Source organism: Balaenoptera physalus (genome assembly GCF_965194825.1).
Source record: "Balaenoptera physalus genome assembly, chromosome: 13".
Taxonomy (NCBI): Eukaryota; Metazoa; Chordata; class Mammalia; order Artiodactyla; family Balaenopteridae; genus Balaenoptera; species Balaenoptera physalus.
The window spans coordinates 18,233,910-18,253,394 of record NC_138892.1 but is presented as its reverse complement, the minus strand read 5'-3'; the positions used below and the strand labels follow the sequence as shown (position 1 = coordinate 18,253,394).

Sequence of the window (19,485 nt, the reverse complement as noted above, 5' to 3'; positions counted from 1 at the left end):
AAGTCAGAAAGAGAAAAACAAATACAGTATGCTAACACATATATACAGAATCTAAGGGAAAAAAAAAAAAAAAAAAGGCCATGAAGAACCTAGTGGCAAGACGGGAATAAAGACACAGACCTACTAGAGAATGGACTTGAGGATATGGGGAGGGGATGGGGTGAGATGTGACAGGGTAAGAGAGTGTCATGGACATATATACACTACCAAATTTAAAATAGATAACTAGTGGGAAGCAGCCGCATAGCACAGGGAGATCAGCTCGGTGCTTTGTGACCACCTAGAGGGATGGGATGGGGAGGGTGGGAGGGAGGGAGATGCAAGAGGGAAGAGAAATGGGAACATATTGTATATGTATAACTGATTCACTTTGTTATAAAGCAGAAGCTAACACACCATTGTAAGGCAATTATACTTCAATAAAGATGTTAAAAAAAAAAAAAAAAAGAATGACTATGAGTACTTAGTCATTGACGGTTATTAATATTCTTTATTACAGTGGAATCAGGACATCTTTAAATGTTATCTAGTTTACTCAGTTACAGGAGTAATTTATATGCTATGTGATCATTAACACCCATGTCGCTGTGGATTAGAGGTGCAGGGGGGAAGGAATAAGAAGGCAGTGAATTTTAATAGGCACGCTAGGGAATGGTTCTACAAGAGAGGTGTGAGGAGGCAGGCTGAGCCCTGGAGGGGAAGGACCAGCTGAGGGAGGTACCTGGAAGGGAAGAAATGGGAGGCCACAGACCTCCCTCCCACCTCTTGGTCCAGGACAGCTCCTGAGAACCTTCAGTGGCCCTAAGCACCAAAAAGATTATGACGCCATGTCTCCCGCATCTAATTCAAAATAAAAAGGAGACTTCACTGAAAAATACGTGGATGGCAGTCCCACAGAGTTTTTGCTTTCTCCAAAATGGGCACTTTAATATGTTTTTCAATGTCAAATTCTTTCCAAAAAAAATGTTCCCCCTCATTTTCTGATATCCTTGCTTTGCTGGTCCCTAAGCACGTTCTTGGTTTGCATAATAGTTAATTCCACCTGGGAAGTTTGGGCCACTGACCTCTCACCCATTGCCATTTGCCTGGCTGCTGCTTACATATCCTCCAGAATTTAGATATCACCCCCTCCAGGAAGCCTTCCTGATCCTCCAAGTCCAAGCCTTAGAGTGATATCCATCTTGTTCACTAAAGCACATCCTCCTCTGGAATGTAGATTCTGTGAGAGTTGGACCACGTCCATCTTGTTCATCACCGTACCCTAGAACAGTGCCTGGCTCAAAGCTGAATGAAAGTTTACTAAATGAACAAATTCTCAAATGAGTGACCACCCCCCCGCCCCGCCCCAGCCCCAACTCCCTCACCTCCAACAAGCGCCTGGACAAAGCTAATGGGCCGCCTTTGTGCAGGTTACTATGACCTGACTCCTGGCCCTTGAACTTCCCCTGCCTCAGAGTCAGAAACCCTTCCACCACAATGCCTTTGACTTGACCCTGACTGAGTCCAGTGAGAACCCAATCCAACCAAAGGATACAAAACTATAAGCATAGACTGAACTTACATGACTGAATTTTCTGAACCTAGAGCGATAAAATTTTTTTTTTAAAGGCATTTATGACCTCACTCTGGGAAGTCACTGAGTTTTTTTTTTTTTTTTAAAGTTTTATTTATTGATTGATTGCTTGATTGCTATGTTGGGTCTTCGTTTCTGTGCTAGGGCTTTCTCTAGTTGCGGCAAGCGGGGGCCACTCTTCATCGCGGTGCACGGGCCTCTCACTATCGTGGCCTCTCTTGTTGCGGAGCACAGGCTCCAGACGTGCAGGCTCAGTAGTTGTGGCTCACGGGTCTAGTTGCTCCGCGGCATGTGGGATCCTCCCAGACCAGGGCGCGAACCCGTGTCCCCTGCCTTAGCAGGCAGACTCCCAACCACTGCGCCACCAGGGAAGCCCGTCACTGAGTTTTATGAAATGTAAAGGGAAGGATGCTTTGCAGCTTCTCCCAACCTGGCACATCCCCGCCTTCATTATCCTTCTAGGAAATAGTGTTTTCCTGGCTGGAAAGATTCCTCCCACTTTGGTTTGCTTATGATCAAAGTCACAGATTGATTTGCGCAATTGCTAAGACATTCTTGAGGCCTTCTAACTCAAAGGTTGCAAACTCCTCCCCAGCCAGTGTGTCCTTTGGAGGCAGCACACATATATTTTTTTAAATAAATTTATTTATTTTATTTATTCATTTTTGGCTGCATTGGGTCTTCGTTGCTGCGCACTGGCTTTCTCTAGTTGCAGCGAGCGGGGGCTACTTTCGTTGTGGTGCACAGGCTTCTCATTGCAGTGGCTTCTCTTGCTGCGGAGCATGGGCTCTAGGCGCACGGGCTTCAGTAGTTGTGGCGCGCGGGCTCAGTAGTTGCGGCTCATGGGCTCTAGAGCGCTGGCTCAGTAGTTGTGGCTCACGGGCTTAGTTGCTCCGCAGCATGTGGGATCTTCCCGGACCAGGGCTCAAACCCGTGTCCCCTGCACTGGCAGGCGGATTCTTAACCACTGCGCCACCAGGGAAGTCCCCAGCACACATATTTTTATTTCACTTATTCAAAGTTTGGAGTGGGAAGGTAGGAATTTAAGTCATTTGGGGGTGATGGCTTCTTTCACTTGCTCCAGGCCCCACCAACCCCTGGCTTCTACCAGGCTATCCCTTCCCTTTATGTGACCTGCCTGACAGGTCTCGGTTTTGGCAACTGATGCTGGTTCAACCTCCAACCTATCCCAAGTAAGAACCCTTACCCAGGCTTGTAAACTTGACACCAGGAGAGCAAGTGTCTGCCTCTGTCTGGTGTCAAGCTGGGAGGAGCTGGCCTGGCAACTTCCTGGCCCCCAGCCCTGCGGAGAAAGCCAGCACACATGCAGAGAAGCAGGGGAGGGTCTCTGCAGGGTTCTAGTTTCTCATTCTCCATTTTGTCTAACTTTTTGTCAACTTACTACTAGTCATCAACTTAGTACTAGCTGGTTCTTTTTTTCTTCTTTAAATTTACTTTACTTCTTTTTTTCATTGAAATATAGTTGATTTAAAATATTGTGTTAGTTTCAGGTGTACAGCAAAGTGATTTGATTATACATATATGTGTATATATCCACATTCTTTTTTTTCCTGATTCTTTTCCATTATAGTTTTATTATAAGATATTGAATATAGTTCCCTGTGCTGTACAGTAAATCCTTGGTGTTTACGTATTTTATGTATGGTAGTGTGCATCTGTTAATCCCATACTCCCAACTTATCCCTCCCGACGCCCCCCTTCCCCTTTGGTAGCCATAAGCTTGTTCTCTATGTCTGTGAGTCTGCTTCTGTCTTGTAAATAAGTTCATTCGTAGTATTTTATAGATTCCTCATATACGTGATATCATAATATTTGTCTGACTTACTTCACTTGGTACTAGCTGGGTTTTTGTCCCTTGAAGTTAAGTCTTGAGTAACACGTCCTGTGCCTAGTATGGTTCCCAGACGTACTAACCACAAAAGGGAGGTTAATTTTGCTCACTGTGATACTGCTTGTCATCTTCTTTCATCTGAATTAATACAAACATCCACCTCTCTACCACCCCAGGTGATATGCATGCAAAAGAAATCATTACAAAGCTTATAATTAGGGAGACATAGTATCCAGGAGAGAGCCAGGGAAGAGGGGAAGTACAGAGAAACACAGCTAGAGGAGTCAAAAAAGGGAGACGTGAACTGGACTTCCATTTTTTAAATTTTCAACTGAAAAAGAAATGTATGACACTAGAATCGAACTTTAATGGGTCTAGCATGATCATTTGGAAAACTATTAGGTAGACTCTCTTACCTTATACCTTACACTAAACTGATCCCAGATGTCCTGTTCACAGCCCAGTCCTCTAACAGATACCCGCCCCCATCCACCCGCCCCCAGCAATAGGGTGGGAGTCATGTGCTCACATATGTCCTGTAGCTCACTGTAAAGATCTTAGCACTGTAATCATGGCAGGCACTTAGAAAAATTGCCATGTTGATATGGTTAATAGAGCAGACATGGCTGGTGAATATAGCACGCATCTCTCTGCCCAGCACACCTTTCCATGCCTCTTCAGGTAACATCACTCTTCTTCTCTGGAGACACGTGCTCTTCCCCCACTCCAGCCATGTGGTCCGAGTGGGTGCGGCCAATCAGATGCTGTGCATACTTGACACAAGCTCAGCGGATCATAGTAGCTCACCTCCACAGCCACGGCAATTAGCTCGAGGAATGGGCTCGCAAGCCAAGTCAGGACAGACAGGACCCTTTCATGGGGTTTTAAAATACAGCTCTAGGGGAAGAAGAAGCAAAGAACTTTCCTTTCCTCTTAGGTGGCGAAGCTGTGATGTGACTGAGAGTTCTCAACAGGCACCTACCTTGAAGTATAGAAAATACTCGTTCAGGGGCTTCCCTGGTGGCGCCGTGGTTGAGAGTCTGCCTGCCAAGGCAGGGGACACGGGTTCGAGCCCTGGTCCGGGAAGATCCCACATGCCACGGAGCAACTAAGCCCATGGGCCACAACTACTGAGCCTGTGCTCTAGAGCCCACGAGCCAAAACTACTGAGCACACATGCCACAACTACTGAAGCCCGCATGCCTAGAGCCCGTGCTCCACAACAAGAGAAGCCACCGCAATGAGAAGCCCGGGCACCACAACGAAGAGTAGCCCCTGCTTGCCGCAACTAGAGAAAGCCCGCGCACAGCAACGAAGACCCAACACAGCCAAAAATAAATAAATACATAAATAAATTTAAAGAAAATACTTGTCCACACAGGAAAAGAAATGCAGACAAAAGGGGAGAGAGAGAGAGAGAGAGAGAATATGAGTTCAGTTACTGAAATCCATGCTTTCCTGAGGCTGAATTGTTATGCTTCTTCTGAGAAAAATTCCAGTATCCAATAAATTACCCCACCTTTCTTTTTTTCCCCTTACATTAGTTTGAATTCGGTTTCTATTGCTTGCAAACAAAGGGTCTCCAATAGACTCACAGACTTAGAGAACGAACTTATGGTTGCATGGCGGGGAAGGGTGGAGGGGAGAGATAAATTGGGAGTTTGGGATTGATGTGTACACACTGTTATATTTAAAATAAAATGCCTGTCCATGAAAAAAAAAAAAAGTGTCTCCATCAATTTATAAATTGTCTGGGATCTATTCTGGCTTTGCCCAAGGAGCATTTAGAGAACCCAAGTGAAAAACCTGTAGTTTGGGAACAAACTTTAAGAACCAATATTCTTCAAGAGGGCAGCAGAAAAGAGCAAGAGAGAAAAAAGCTCTAAATAGGAACATATTTTGTAACTCCTCATAATAATAATAACTATTGCTACCTATCAGGTCAGGAATACCTTCATTCTACAGATGAGAAAGGTAGTTCAGCAAGGTCAAACAGCTAGTAAGTGACTGGCTTTAAACTGAGGTGTGTGTGATTTCCAAGCTTAATCTTCATTTCACCAGACTAGAGTATTTTCCTGGCATGAAAAGCAAACCTTCCTTTAACCTAACATATTTTCAGGAAAATATTTGAAATGAAGACATTGGAGCTGGAAATTCCTGCCCATGTCCCTTGTTAGTGGTCAGCCAGCTACACATGCTTCCTTTCTTGAACATCTATAGGAATTAAGGCAGAATCTACTGACTCATTCATTCCTGGCACACTGAAAGAAGTCCAGAGTGTTTATCTGTCAGAAGCCAGAATTGGGGAAAGGCCATTTGAACAGATGCATCAAAAGGCTACCTGAAGAGACTTCCCTAGTGGCGCAGCGGTTGAGAATCTGCCTGCTAATGCAGGGGACACGGGTTCGAGCCCTGGTCTGGGAAGATCCCACATGCCGTGGAGCAAGTAGGCCCGTGAGCCACAACTACTGAGCCTGCTCTCTAGAGCCCACAAGCCACAACTACTGAGCCTGCATGCCATAACTACTGAGCCCGAGCACCAAGAGCCTAAGCTCCGAAACAAGAGAAGCCACGACAATGAGAAACCCGCACGCCACAACGAAGAGTAGCCCCCGCTCGCCACAACTAGAGAAAGCCTGTGCGCAGCAACGAAGACCCAACACAGCCAAAAAATTTAAAAATAAATAAATAAATAAAAATTTAAAAATTAAAAAAAAAAAAGTTTACCTGAAGGCAAAATGATGAAAAAATTCTTCAGTGTCTCGGGCAGGGGTTGGCAAACGATGGCTTGCAGGCCCGCGGTGTTTATAAATAAAGTTGTACTGGAGCACAGCCACACAATTCATCTATGTATTGTCTGAGGCTGCTTTCCCACTGCGGTGTCGGTTGAGTAGCTGTGATGCCAAACTTAAAATATTTACCATCTGTCCCTCTGAGAATAAGTGTGCTGACCTCTGGCCTAGGGCAATGCTCCGAAGAGAAGTCGAGAACCAGCGCAATAGTTTTAGGCCACTTCTGCTCCAAGCTGAGCCGCCCCTGGTTTTCACCCAGCAGAGAACATCCTGGTACTCAGCGAGCAGCCATATCACCTCTAAATCCACAGTACATCCTGTTCCCACCCCCGTCTTCCCTGTTCCGGCTCTGCTACTCACCTTAGTTTTTCTTTCATTTTGACTTTCCAGGTCCATCCAATGCATAGATTTTCCCTCTGTCTCCTACTCCCTAAATCACAAACTCGCCTCTGCCTAACCCTGTTTCCACCCCTGTCTTCCACCTGGAGGGCTCGAGCTCTACTTCTGAGTTTGACCAATGGGGGAAGAAATCAAAGGCAGGAAGAGAGTGGGTCTGGGGCATTTATTTCCCTGGTTCCTTTCCCGCCGGAAGCAGTGGATTTGCTGCCTCCCTCTATCAAAGGCCACAGTCCTGTCTGGGCAGCCCTCTCCCTTCAGCTCCTCTCCATAGATTCTGAAACTATTCCCTCCCATCTCGCTCCTTCATTGCTAATGGTTTCCAGTTCTTGCTGACACCGGGGGAACCACACTGTCTCCTATTGGTTTACAAACCCTGCTCACATCTTTGGCCATCTGTATATCTCCTTTGGAAAAACGTCTATTCAGACCCTTTGCCCATTTTTCAATTGGGTTATTTATCTTTTTTTATGGTTGCGTTGCAATAGTTCTTTATATATTCTGGTTTTAAATCCCTTATGAGATGTATGCTTTGCAAATATCCTCTCCCATTCTATGAGTTGTCTTTTCATGTTCTTGGTGGTATTCTTTGAAGCACAAAAGTTTTCTGTTTTAATAAAATACAATTATCTATATTTTCTTTTGTCTCTAGTGCTTTTGGTGTTATATCCTTTAAGAAGGCTTTGGCTAACCCAAGATTCCAAAAGTTTGCTCTCATATTTTCTTCAAAGAATATCTTTTACATTTAGGTCTGTAATCAATTTTGAGTTAATTTTTGTGCACGGTGTAAGGAAGGAATCCAGTTTCATTCTTTTATGTGTGAATATTCAGTTTTTCCACTACCATTTGTTGAAAAGAAAAGAGTCCTAGTTCCCCATTAAATTAATTGATTTTCAGCAAAGGTCTTGGCACCTTTGCTGAAAATCAATTAACCATAAACCTGAGGGTTGTTTTCTGGACTGCTGATCTATGTCTTTATGCCACTATCACACTGCCTTAGTAATACATTTTTTATGTGTTTTGCAAAGGTATCGATTCACAATGGACTGAAAAAGAAAAACTTTGTTGTTGGGTTTTTTTTCCCCACCACCAAAAAGAAATTTTCTACCACCAGCTGAGTGTCCTACAGTTCAACTCAATTCTGACAATATCTACCTGGAAATAGTGTCAGATGCCACAGGCTAAGGGCTCAGGACTACAAGATACACCTCCTCCACCCCACTTCAAGACACAATCACAAGTCCAGATTGTCACCTGTGCTTCCGACCACTGGCTAGAGATTGGAGGGTCCAACGACACCCACCTCAGGTTCAATTAATTTTCTGCAGTGGCTCCTAGAACTCAGAAAAAAACTCAGAAACATTTACTTACGTTTACCAGTTTATTATAAAGCATATTATAAAGGAAACAGATGAATAGCCAAATGAAGAGATTCATAGGGCAAGGTATGTGGGAAGAAGCTCGGAGCTTCCATGCCCTCTCCAGTGTGCCAGTCTCCCCAGATCTCCAAGTGTTCACCCACCCGGAAGCTCTTTGAACCCCATCCTTTTGAGTTGTTAATGGAGGCTTCATTACAGAAGCATGATTGATTGAATCATTGGCCATTGGTGATTGAACTTGATCTCCACCCCATCTCCCCTCTCTGCAGGTGGGGGCTGTGGAGGGGGGAGGACTGAGAGTTCCAACCCTCTAAACACCTGGTTGGTTCCCCTGGCAACCAGCCCCTAGCCTTAGGAGCTTTCCAAAAGTTGCCTCACTGACATAAACTCAGGTGTAGTTGAAGGGGTTTGTTGTGAATATGAAGACACCTTTATCCTCTTATTAGGAAATTCTAAGGGTTTTAGGAAGACCAAATGTCTATTTCTTACTATAAGTCACAGTGTCACAAAAACCAACTGGTTCTTCACCCCAGTGGAGACACCCTGGCAGGTGAATTCTCCCCATACCCTCCCAGCTGATCTAGACTTCAATGTGAATAATGGCTCAGAGTGGTGTGAAGCAGGGGCTATTTCTATCATACAGCTATTGAGTTGTATGTACTGTAAGAGTCTTTTTAGCTCTCTGTCTTCTTGTCTTGACCATGAATTCTTGGGAGGCTAGGACATCTTTTGGTATCCTTGGCATATGAGCCATAAACACTCCATATATGTTAGTTAAGTGAATATGTAAATGAATAAATAAATAAAATGAGTTCTTTTCAGGGGCGAACTAAAAAGGCAGGCTCCCAGTTTGGATTTGAGAAATGTGAATAGAGCTTGGCTTATACACATCAAGAGACTCTGGTATAAGCAACAAGGTCCTACTGTATAGCACAGGGAATTATATACAATATCCTGTGATAAACCATAATGGAAAAGAATATAAAAAAAGAATGTATATATGTATATAACTGAGTCTTTCCTGTACAGCAGAGATTGGCACACATTGTAAATCAACTATACTTCAATAAAAAGAAGAAAAAAAAGATACTCTGGTGCAGTGTTTCTTAAGTGTCCTTAGAAATGTTATGTTACCACAAAGGAGAAGGGGACGATCCCATGCTCAAATGAATTTGGAAATTCTGCTTTCAAAACGAAGTTAAAAAGTTTTTTTTTAAATTGCAGGGCTTCACAGAGCCTGTATTATGTAATATGCATTGCGATTTTCATGACGGGATAATTTGGTTGCAGCGTTTACCCTTTTAGGAAAAACATTTCTCTAGGACTACTGTTCTGTGGTCCACACTTCAGGAAATGCTTGTCTTGTCTCTAGATTTGAATTTAAGAGATGATGAAACCATCCTTTGCTTTTGGTGCAATTCAATAAACATTTGCTGAGTGCGTACTAGGTGCCAGGCAATAGGATTACAAATATGAATGAAACACAATGTTTCCTGCCTTCAAAAAATGATCTAGCGGGCTTACATGGTGGCACAACGGTTAAGAATCTGCCTGCCAATGCAGGGGACACGGGTTTGAGCCCTGGTCCGGGAAGATCCCACATGCTGCAGAGCAACTAAGCCCATGTGCCGCAACTACTGAGCCTGCACTCTAGAGCCCATGAGCCTCAACTACCTAGTGCCCGTGCTCTGCAACAAGAGAAGCCACCACAGTGAGAAGCCCTCGCACTGCAATGAAGAGTAGCCCCTGCTTGCCGCAACTAGAGAAAGCCCGCGCGCAGCAACGAAGACCCAACTCAGCCAAAAATAAATAAATAAATAAGTAAATTTATTTAAAAAAAGAAAAATGATCTAGCAAGGGAGACAGCACCTAATTCTTACAATTTCAGGGTGGTACGTTCAGTGAAGAAATTGTGTTTAGGGGAAAAATGGAATATAGAAGGTGATCCTGTTAACTCTCTCCAGGGCGGTGTGCAATGTTAGGAAAGCTTCAGGTAGGATAGGGACAGTGAAACAAGTTCTGAAACTTAACGAAGCCATCACTCACTGGGTAGACAAATGGGAAAGGACTACTTGTCTGTTGTCCTGTTTGCCAGGACATTACTCGCTCACTCCCCTAGACCCCTGGGGCACAGGTGGTGCACTGCACAACGCCAGGGAGCGCCACTCACTTACACGGTAATGAGCGGCATCCCCTGTAGTTGTACAAGGTGGTGGCTCAGCCCACCCCATACACCTGTCATACCTTGTTCTCCATTTCAGCTCATCCTCACCACCCCACACCACCACCCTGCTCAGAAAACCCTTGCCTAGCACAATCCTGGACTATTTCACATCACAACAACTGTAGGAAACTTCATTTGTATACATCACTCTTTTAATTGGAATGATGCAAATAGCAACATAAACATTCCCAAGATTAAATATAATGTATTTATCTCATCCTTTTCTTGTTATCTTATCAGTGATATCAGGCTGTGTTTCTGGCTCTGAGTCTTATTTGCCTTGGGCCACTTTAAAATTTCCTAAACTATATAGGATGGAACAGGCCAACTCTTGGATTCCAGAAACTTCAAAGAATATAGGGGCAATGCAGGGGCCAATAGAGGCAATTCAATAAGTGGCACTTTATTTATTCACTAAGGAAGGATGGAACCAATGCTAACAAGCCTTACCCTTTGGAGTTGGCTATCTCTTGTATATGAGACCACAAAACCAAAATCCTTCAGGTCTGCTGCCTATAAAGGTTTTTAAACATCTGTTTTGGAGGAAAAATTGATTTGGAAGTTCAAAGTTCTGCTCTTTTGATCCTTGAGTCAGTCTATGCCTATTCTTTTATTTTTTGATACATTGCAGGCTTCTTATTAAATCATTCTTGGCATGCATGCATACATGCTTATCCTGTGTTCAGAGTTATCTTTAGGGAGGGTTCATAGCTAGTAGCTCTCCAGCAGGCCCAGGGCAAATTACACTATGTCCCTTCCTCCCAGCTCCAAACATTCAGGGCAGATTAAGTGATATTAAAATTAATGCAAAGAATAGACTCAAGTGGAAAAATAAGACACACAGTAAGATGACTGAGAACATGAGGGATCCCAGGGTCCTATAACCAGTATTGGAGGATCCAGTATTAGGGGAATTCATGGGCTGACTGTGTGCAGGTATTTTATTTTATTTTATTTTATTTTTTTATTGCCCACTAGCTAAACTATCCTCACATCCAGTTAGTTGGTCACTACACAGAAGCTAGATCCAGGAATCCCATTGGCTAGAACTTTTCAAAGTTTTCTAGAACAGACTAAGCTCTATCAGTGGGGATTGGGAAGAAAGTTTGAGGTGAGTGCCCTGCCCAACTCAATGCATTTCTTAGGCCCAGAGCCTGTGAATTCTGACCAAAAAGTGGCCAACCAACCCTGTTAGCTGGGGAGAGCCAGAAAAGCCAAAACATATTCCTTAGGAGCAAACTGATACTAGCCGCTCAAGGCAGAATCAAGGATCAAAATACACTGGGATCCACTCCAGAAGATGAGTGGCAGATATACCAAAGGAGGCAGATAGAGACAATGGGGAGGGATGTTGAAAGTTGACAAAACCAGGACGAGAGGATCAGGCTGAAGCAACACCTGAGAATCAATCAATTTTCTGCCCTAGATCTCAGGTTGTTTTATACACTGGGCAGGAGAGGCCCCAGGCATAGGGCCTGTGAGATATTTGGGATTTATGAAAATATTTGGGTTCTTGCAAGAAAGTATTGCTCTGAAGTACAAAGAGAAAAATCTCAAAATGTAAGTTAATGAAGGTTAACTAAATGTGTGTGAAGCATCCTTATGTCAACGTCATTATTCAATCTAGTATTCATAAAAATATCCTTATATTGGAAAATAATTCGTAGATTAATATAGTAGTTAAAAGTATGAACTGTGAAGCTAAATTGCCTGTGGTCAAATCCTGGCTCCTCATTTACCTGTGTGACTTCCGGCAAGTAATACAATCTCCCTGAGCTTCCGTTTCCTCATCCTCTGTAATCCTGTATATAAGATGGGGTTAGTTATACCACTAACCTCAAAGACTGTTGAAAAGATTAAATGAGCAAAACACTTAGAAGAGTACTTGGCACACTCTAAGGATGTGTACTAACTGTTGTTATTATCATTATTTTCTCACTTGGAAAGAATTCTAAAATATGAACTGATTTCTAAGAAGTCGTCGCCAAATTAAATGAGTTACTCACACTCAAGTAATTTCAAAAGCAAAATGATAAGAAACCTTTCCAAAGGATTTTTTTTTTTTTTAATTATTAGCACCTTCAATTATTTATTTATTTATTTATTTTTGCTGTGTTGGGTCTTCGTTTCTGTGCGAGGGCTTCCTCTAGTTGTGGTAAGCGGGGTCCACTCTTCATCGCGGTTCGCGGGCCTCTCACTATCGTGGCCTCTCTTGTTGCGGAGCACAGGCTCCAGACGCGCAGGCTCAGTAGTTGTAGCTCACGGGCCCAGTTGCTCCACGGCACGTGGGATCCTCCCAGACCAGGGCTCGAACCCGTGTACCCTGCATTAGCAGGTAGATTCTCAACCACTGCGCCACCAGGGAAGCCCCCTCCAAAGGATTTCTTAAAACATTTTAGCAATGAAGTTTTCAAGCAAATACAAATGTAAAGGAAATAGTAATAATTAACCCCATGTACCTTTCACTCAGCTTCAGCCATGATCAACTCATGGCCAATCTACATCCCTACCCATTGCCCTGCCCCCAAGCCAGGATTATTTTGAAAAAAATTCCAGACATCCATTCTATCATTTTGTTTGTAAATATTTCAACATTTATTTCTAAAAGATAAGGACTCTTTTAAAAAACATAACCACAGAAACACAAAAAATAACCCCAAAGCCCGGTAAATATAAATAAACACAAACAAAAATAAACAATAAAAATTTAATACCATCAAATATCTAGCCAGTGTTCAAATATGTGTGCTTGTTTATAGAACTGATTATTTTTTTTAGAGTTTGTTTGAATCAAGATCCAAATAAAGTCCATTCAATGCAAATGAATGATGTCTCTTAAATGCCTCTTAATCTGTAGCTTTTCCCCTCCATCTCTTTTTCTTCTTACTGACAATTTGTCTTGTTGAATAAACCAGGTTGTTTGTCCCGTGGAGTTCGCCATAGTCTGGATTTTGCTAGTTTGCAGTGTCACTTCACATCTCCTTTCCCTGATATTTCCTGAGTTGGTAGTCAGATCAAGTTACTTGATTAGATTATGATGGAATTTTTTTGGAAGCCTCCTTCAGAGGTACCTCTATCAGGAGGCACACAATATCTGGTTGTATTTGTTTTTGAGATATTTGCAACCACTGGTGATCATTGCCTAGAACCATTAATTCTTTCAAAGTTGTAAAATGGTGTTATTCTATCATTCCTTCTTTTAACAGTTGGAGTACTATAAAAAGAAACGTTCCCTCATCAATTAATTGGTTACCCCAAAGCATAGCTTGCATTAAAAAGGCAAGGTAAATGCTTGATTCTTTCTTTTTATTTACCAGTTTTCAAAATAATGACTTGGTTCTCTAGCATCCTACAGTGTTGCCCAGAGGGTTGTTTGTTATTTTGGTCTCAGTTCTTCACAATGTGGTTATACTAACAGCTGGATATACAGTTAACTTCTTTTTCTTTCTTTCTTCCTTTCTTTTTTTTTTTCTTCCATTTTGCTTTCACTGTTAAATAATGCTTTTTGTCATTTAATTTTATTTTTATAATTATACAAAATATCATGTGGTTCCTTGAATCTACAAAACAAGGTACCTTCGAAGTCTAGCTTTTATTTCTGTTCTTTCCAGTTTCTTCCTCTCACCTATAGATAACTGTTCACTTTAATGGTATATTTTTCCATTGTCCTTTTCTCTGCCAAATAAGTAAATATACATACAGATTTGTATCTCCCTCTTTTTATATAAACATTGGCATATTATACCCACTTTTCTCCATCTTGATCGAATAACATATATAGCAAAAACTTAAAAAGTATATTTAATGTGTGATGTGCTTAGTTGCTATTTTAATGTTTGCTATAATAGGTAGGCAGGGCTTCAAAAGCTCAAAAAAAGCCAAGCCCGCTGCTTTTATATTCCCAGCCGGATAAGATCCATCTCTAAGCCAGGCCAGTTTGAGGTCGATAGAGTGATTGAAATCAGCCGGCTGAACGTGGGAAGTTTCCTGGAAAGGCGAGGAAGTGCAGTTTCCGCCAGAAGAAGTTCCTGTGAGGATCATGGTGCGGAGTTCTGCCCTCACCGTGAGACTTTTGCGATGGGCTTGGGATTTGAGGACCACTCCACCTCTCAGAAGGTAAGGTGGAGGATCTCGTTAGGTGAAACACATTGTTTGGCCCTAACAAAAACAGCACCTTAGAGTGGACACTTTCTGTGTTGTTTTGGTTTGCTGCTTGCAGACTCAAAACAATCCCATACAGAGTAAGGGGAGAGGTGGACGCCAGAGCCAGAAGTCCCAGCAGCGGGCAGGGACGGGGCCGGGGCCGGCGGTGGCAGTGGGTGGAGCCAGGCTGTGGGTAGGGCTGGGGGCGGGGTCTGGCTGTTTAGGGGCGGGGTCTGCCTGTTTAGGGGGCGGGGCCGGACACCTGCCGGGAAAGGGCTGTGGAAGCTGGCCAGGCTGGGTCGGGCGGAGCAGGTGTCTTCGATCCCACCGAGCCCAGCGTAAGTAGCCGAGCCTGTTCCTGCAGGATGATTCGTCCGCATGAGCCCACTCGCTCCCCGCCTCCCTCGCGGCCCCCAGAACCTGGCGCACCAGAGGGCCGAGAAGGAGGCGAGGCCGGTGGAGTGGAGGAGCGAGGAAGTGGCTAGAATAATCTGGAATACTCTTGCCCTCTTCCGCAAGCAGTCTCAGGCTGCGTCTCTGTGACCAGGCCTCGCTGGGAGGTCTCGTCTTCTACAAAACGTCTGCCCTCTCTGGTTCCTAAGTCTGATTTATTTGCTCAGGCTGCCTTTGGTGTACATTTAAAAGTATATTTCCCCCTGTGTTGAAAGTGTTCCCGTTTCTGGGATGGAAAGAGGAACAGAACATAGTAATTTGACCTCTAAGGAAGGCTCTGCCAGTGGCTCTCAAGTCTTTTGACTCAGAAAAAGGGCACACCGTGAATGATCATGGATAGAAGCAGATTGATGAGGGCACATCCCCATATAGAATTCTGTGCGGCTGTGAGAAAGAGAGAGGTAGATCTATAGGTACCGATGTGGAAGGACGTACGTAACATATTGATGACTACAAAATAAAGCAAGTTGCAAAATGATATATATGTTTGTAAATGTATTGGAAAAGTTCATAGTAAAATGTTATTAGAGGTTTCTTCTAGGAAGTGGGGTTGGAGAATAATTGTATCCATGACAATGCTTTCTGCTGCAAATAAAGAAAACCTCAACTCAGCGGTTCACACAATAAGGAAATTTAGGGGGAACCTGGGATTGATTAACCTAGCAGCTCAAAACATCATTGGAGACCCAGGTTCTTTCCATCTTTCTGCTTTGCCATTCTCCGGGAGCAGGCTTTGTTCTCAGACAGCTCCGCTCATGTGGGATAGGTGCGGTAGTTTCAGGAGAAACATCCAAACTTAACATCCCTAACAGAGAAGTCCAGAGGCACCTAGCCGAAGTTACCGCTGATCAAAGTCACCTGACACAGGAGTCCCATGTCACACTCCACCACTGCCACACTCCATTCTTGGCTGGAAGCTGCCCTGGGAAGCGTGGCCTCAGGTGCTCAGAGACTGTTAATTACGGTCCCTGCAGCTGGAGAGCTGAGAAGTCATTCTCATGACAGTCACAAGCATTCTCTCTTTTTAAGAACAAATGCCCCAGCAGACTTTCCCTTTGTGTCACAGGGATCACATGTCCTTGTGTAAACCAGCTGAGACCACTATGATTGACTTAAAGATAGACCAATCAGGACCACACCCTCAAGATGGTCTAGTGCCCACCTCCCCAGAAGAATGTGGCTACTGGGGGGAGGATGGGAAACTGCAAAAAAAATTCCTTCTGTTAGGAAGAAGAAAGTGACCATATTACTTGTACAATAATAGTTATTATTATTTTAGTTAGGGCAGTTAAGAGAATGGGACTTGGCATCAAAAAGAAAAATATTTGATTCCATCTCTATGATTTATAATCTGTAATCTTGGGCAAGTCACTCAACATCTTCAAGTCGTTATTATTAAAAAGTTGAAAGTGATTCTCAAGTTGAAAAAAAAGTACACAAAACATTAAAGAGATGTGAGTTTCTCTTATGTCCTAGGGAACAAATTATTTCCTATCTGTAAGGATTCAGAACATATGTGTTAGATTACACCACTTTAGGTTTAGTTATTGTTTTAATATTTCAAAGAACTGGAAAAGTATGTTTCTTCTCTAAGCACAATGAAAAAAAGTCACAATAATTTCTTTTTAACAAGTTGAGTAAAATGTCCTTTTATTTCCTCTTAATTCGTTTGTTGTTTAGAATGACAGAAAGAATATTTCACAGATGGTTATGAGTTTTGATTACAAGGTTATGTGGCTATTTTGAAAATGATCAGTTTAGTTCTGTTTATTCATGCAATTATATATAATCTTGGTTCTTAATCACTTAAATTAAATTAAAGCCCGGTATCTTTTTTTTTTTTTTAATTTATTTATTTATTTATGGCTGTGTTGGGTCTTCGTTTCTGTGTGAGGGCTTTCTCTAGTTGTGGCAAGCGGGGGCTACTCTTCATCGCAGTGAGCGGGCCTCTCACTGTCGTGGCCTCTCTTGTTGCGGAGCACAGGCTCCAGACGCGCAGGCTCAGTGATTGTGGCTCACGGGCCTAGTTGCTCCGCGGCATGTGGGATCTTCCCAGACCAGGGCTCGAACCCGTGTCCCCTGCATTGGCAGGCAGATTCTCAACCACCGTGCCACCAGGGAAGCCCAAAGCCCGGTATCTTAATATCACTTTGAGATACCTGCTAAGAAAACTGGGAAGTTGGGGAACCATGATTCATTAGTGGGTTTAGGTTTGGGTATTTTCCGAGAGATACTGGAAGTTGCAGAAATGAAGTGGTCTTTAGAATAAGGTCTAGGATGTAAAGTAAGAATTCAGATCCACCCCCAAACTATGATGAGATCTTAGGAGGGTCATTTATCTTTGCTGCTTTTAAGTTTGCTTGTTTACAAACTAATAATTAAGTTGTTTGAAGATTACAGCATATCAGTTATCTATCGCTGCATAAGAAGCCCCTAAAATTTAGTGGCTTAAAACAACAATCCTTTAATTTGCTCAAAATTTCTTTGGGCCTAGTAATTTGGAGTGAGCTCAGCTAGATAGATTTTTCTGCTGGTTGTCTAGCGTCACTCCTGTGGTGACAGTCAGCTTGTAGACTGGTTGAGAGCTCATTGACCTAGGAGGACTCAGCTGGGATACTCATCCTCCAGGAGGCTAGCTCAGGCTTCCTCACATGTCATTCTCAGGGAGAAGAAAGGGCAAGCCCAATGTTCAAGCACTTTTTAATTCTCTGCTTGTTTTATGTCTCCTAATATTCCATTGGTCAAAGCAAGTCACATGGCCACACCACATGTCAGTGTGGGAGGGGCCTACCTAAGAGATTGCATACAGGAACGGGTGATAGAGTGGGAGCCATTGTTTTAACAATCTACCCCAGCGATATCACATAAACCAGTCAGCAAATATGGAGAATCATATTGCAAATTTTAAAATACTAAATGAGTTATACTCATAAAACTTGAGGATAAGTAAAGCAAGTTACTCAGAGTGCATTTAAAACTGCAAGATACTTGGAGAAAAGAGTGACTTTGAACTCAAAATGAAATTTATCAACATATCAAAATTTTCGTTAGTTTGACATCTACTTGGCTAGAAATGCCCTCCCCGGATGAAAGGGGATGTGGATGGTCCCACTCGGAATCGAGCCTCATCTTGACCATCCATCTTAGGAGGTTCTCTGCTCCCTTCATTTCTTTTCATTGCACCTGGAACTGATTGTCTTCATACATTTAACACAGTTTGTACATGTTAATTATACATACATTTGTTTGTTGTCCTTCCCTCCAGTACAGTGTATAGAAAGCTCCATGATGACAGGAAGGGTGTCTGTTTCACTTCCCAGTCTGTACCCAGCATCTAGCACAGGACTGGGCACGTAACAGGACCTAATAAATATTTCTGGAGAAGTGAATGAAATGAAAATCTACACGAATGCAACCCATACCTCCTGACTGACGTGTCCCAGAAACAAGCATCTTCTGTTCTGAGAATACAGTGAACATTCCTATCTCTTAATGGATGATTCATTCTGGCAATAATTTGCCAGGGGAGGGCAGTAGCTCCTTACTTCCAACTCTTGTCTCCATATACCTCTTCTGTTAATCAGTTCTTCCCCAATCTGTGGCAAAACCAAATCCCATGGATTCTACCTGAGCTGTGCCTCCAGAATCCCACCCTTCCTCTACCACTGCCTTAGGGGTCTTTGTCACTTCTGGCCACAATTCCCAACTTAGCCTCAAAACTGGACTCCTTGCCAGCCGTCTTGCCCAATCCCACCTCACCTTCTTGTCAGCTGCCAGAGATATCATCATAAAAATATTTGAAAATTTAATTCTAGGGTTAAAGACCTCCCCAAAACGTAGAGAGAAGATCAAGTCCAAACATCTTGGCGTGAGGTTCAAGGCATTTCACAATCTGCCCTGAGGTCCCTCTCCCAGCTCCTCTCTCATCACTGGCCCCCCTTCCTCCCATGCAGCCCCTGCCCCAGCCGCGGGGAATGTTCCAGTGTTGAATGAATGTGCCTACCCTGCCAGAATGCCATAATTTGATGCCAGCTGTCTCCTTTACCTGGCATTTCTTCACCTCTCCTCCCTCCTCTAGTGATCTCCCTCCTTCTCACTGCTCAGACCTGACTCAAAATTACATTCTCAGGAAGTCTGTCCAGTCTCCATTGTTCACATCTCTATAAAAACCCTCGTACATGGTGTTGTAAGCCTGCAATCCCAGCTCCTGCTGTTTCCAGCAAGCAAGAAGTTTTGTTGAATGAAACAAATGAAGGAAGGAGGAAAACAAGAAATTAGAAATGAAAAAAATCATGTTCCATAGTTGGCACCCCACCCCTGGCCTCTTCCTTCCTTCTGCCTCTCTGTTCTGCTGGGTAAGTTACTCTGAAAGACCTTTTGTGGGGCATAGCTGTTGTGATTGTCTGCCTGGCATCCCTTCCCTCTTCTAGAAACAGCATTCTTCATCCCTGTAGGGAAACGTGCCCCATGTAGTTCGAGTGGGTTTGCTCATATCCATTTCCCAAGGGACTCCATGCCCTCAGACAAAATGAATGGCTCAGGATTGGGCACATGACCCAAATGATACCATTCAAAACCTTCCTTGGGACTTTGCTGCCAACAGGATTTGAGAAAATGCTCTCCTTCCTCTGAGGATGCTAAGCTGGTAGGATATGCCTGAGCTGCCAGTGATC

The 19,485-nt window shown here is 43.3% G+C and overlaps 1 protein-coding gene across 1 annotated transcript in view; it reads left to right on the top strand.

The window, feature by feature from the left end:
• The window catches only part of LOC309641307 (uncharacterized protein), a gene marked incomplete at its 5' end in the record, with an annotated part of 80,613 nt that overhangs the window by 8,185 nt on the left and 52,943 nt on the right, over window positions 1–19,485 (top strand). Inside the window, one exon of the mRNA XM_082421159.1 lies at window positions 14,122–14,332. Within this exon, the coding sequence (XP_082277285.1) occupies window positions 14,122–14,332 (211 nt within the window). The remainder of the gene's footprint in view (window positions 1–14,121; window positions 14,333–19,485) is intronic.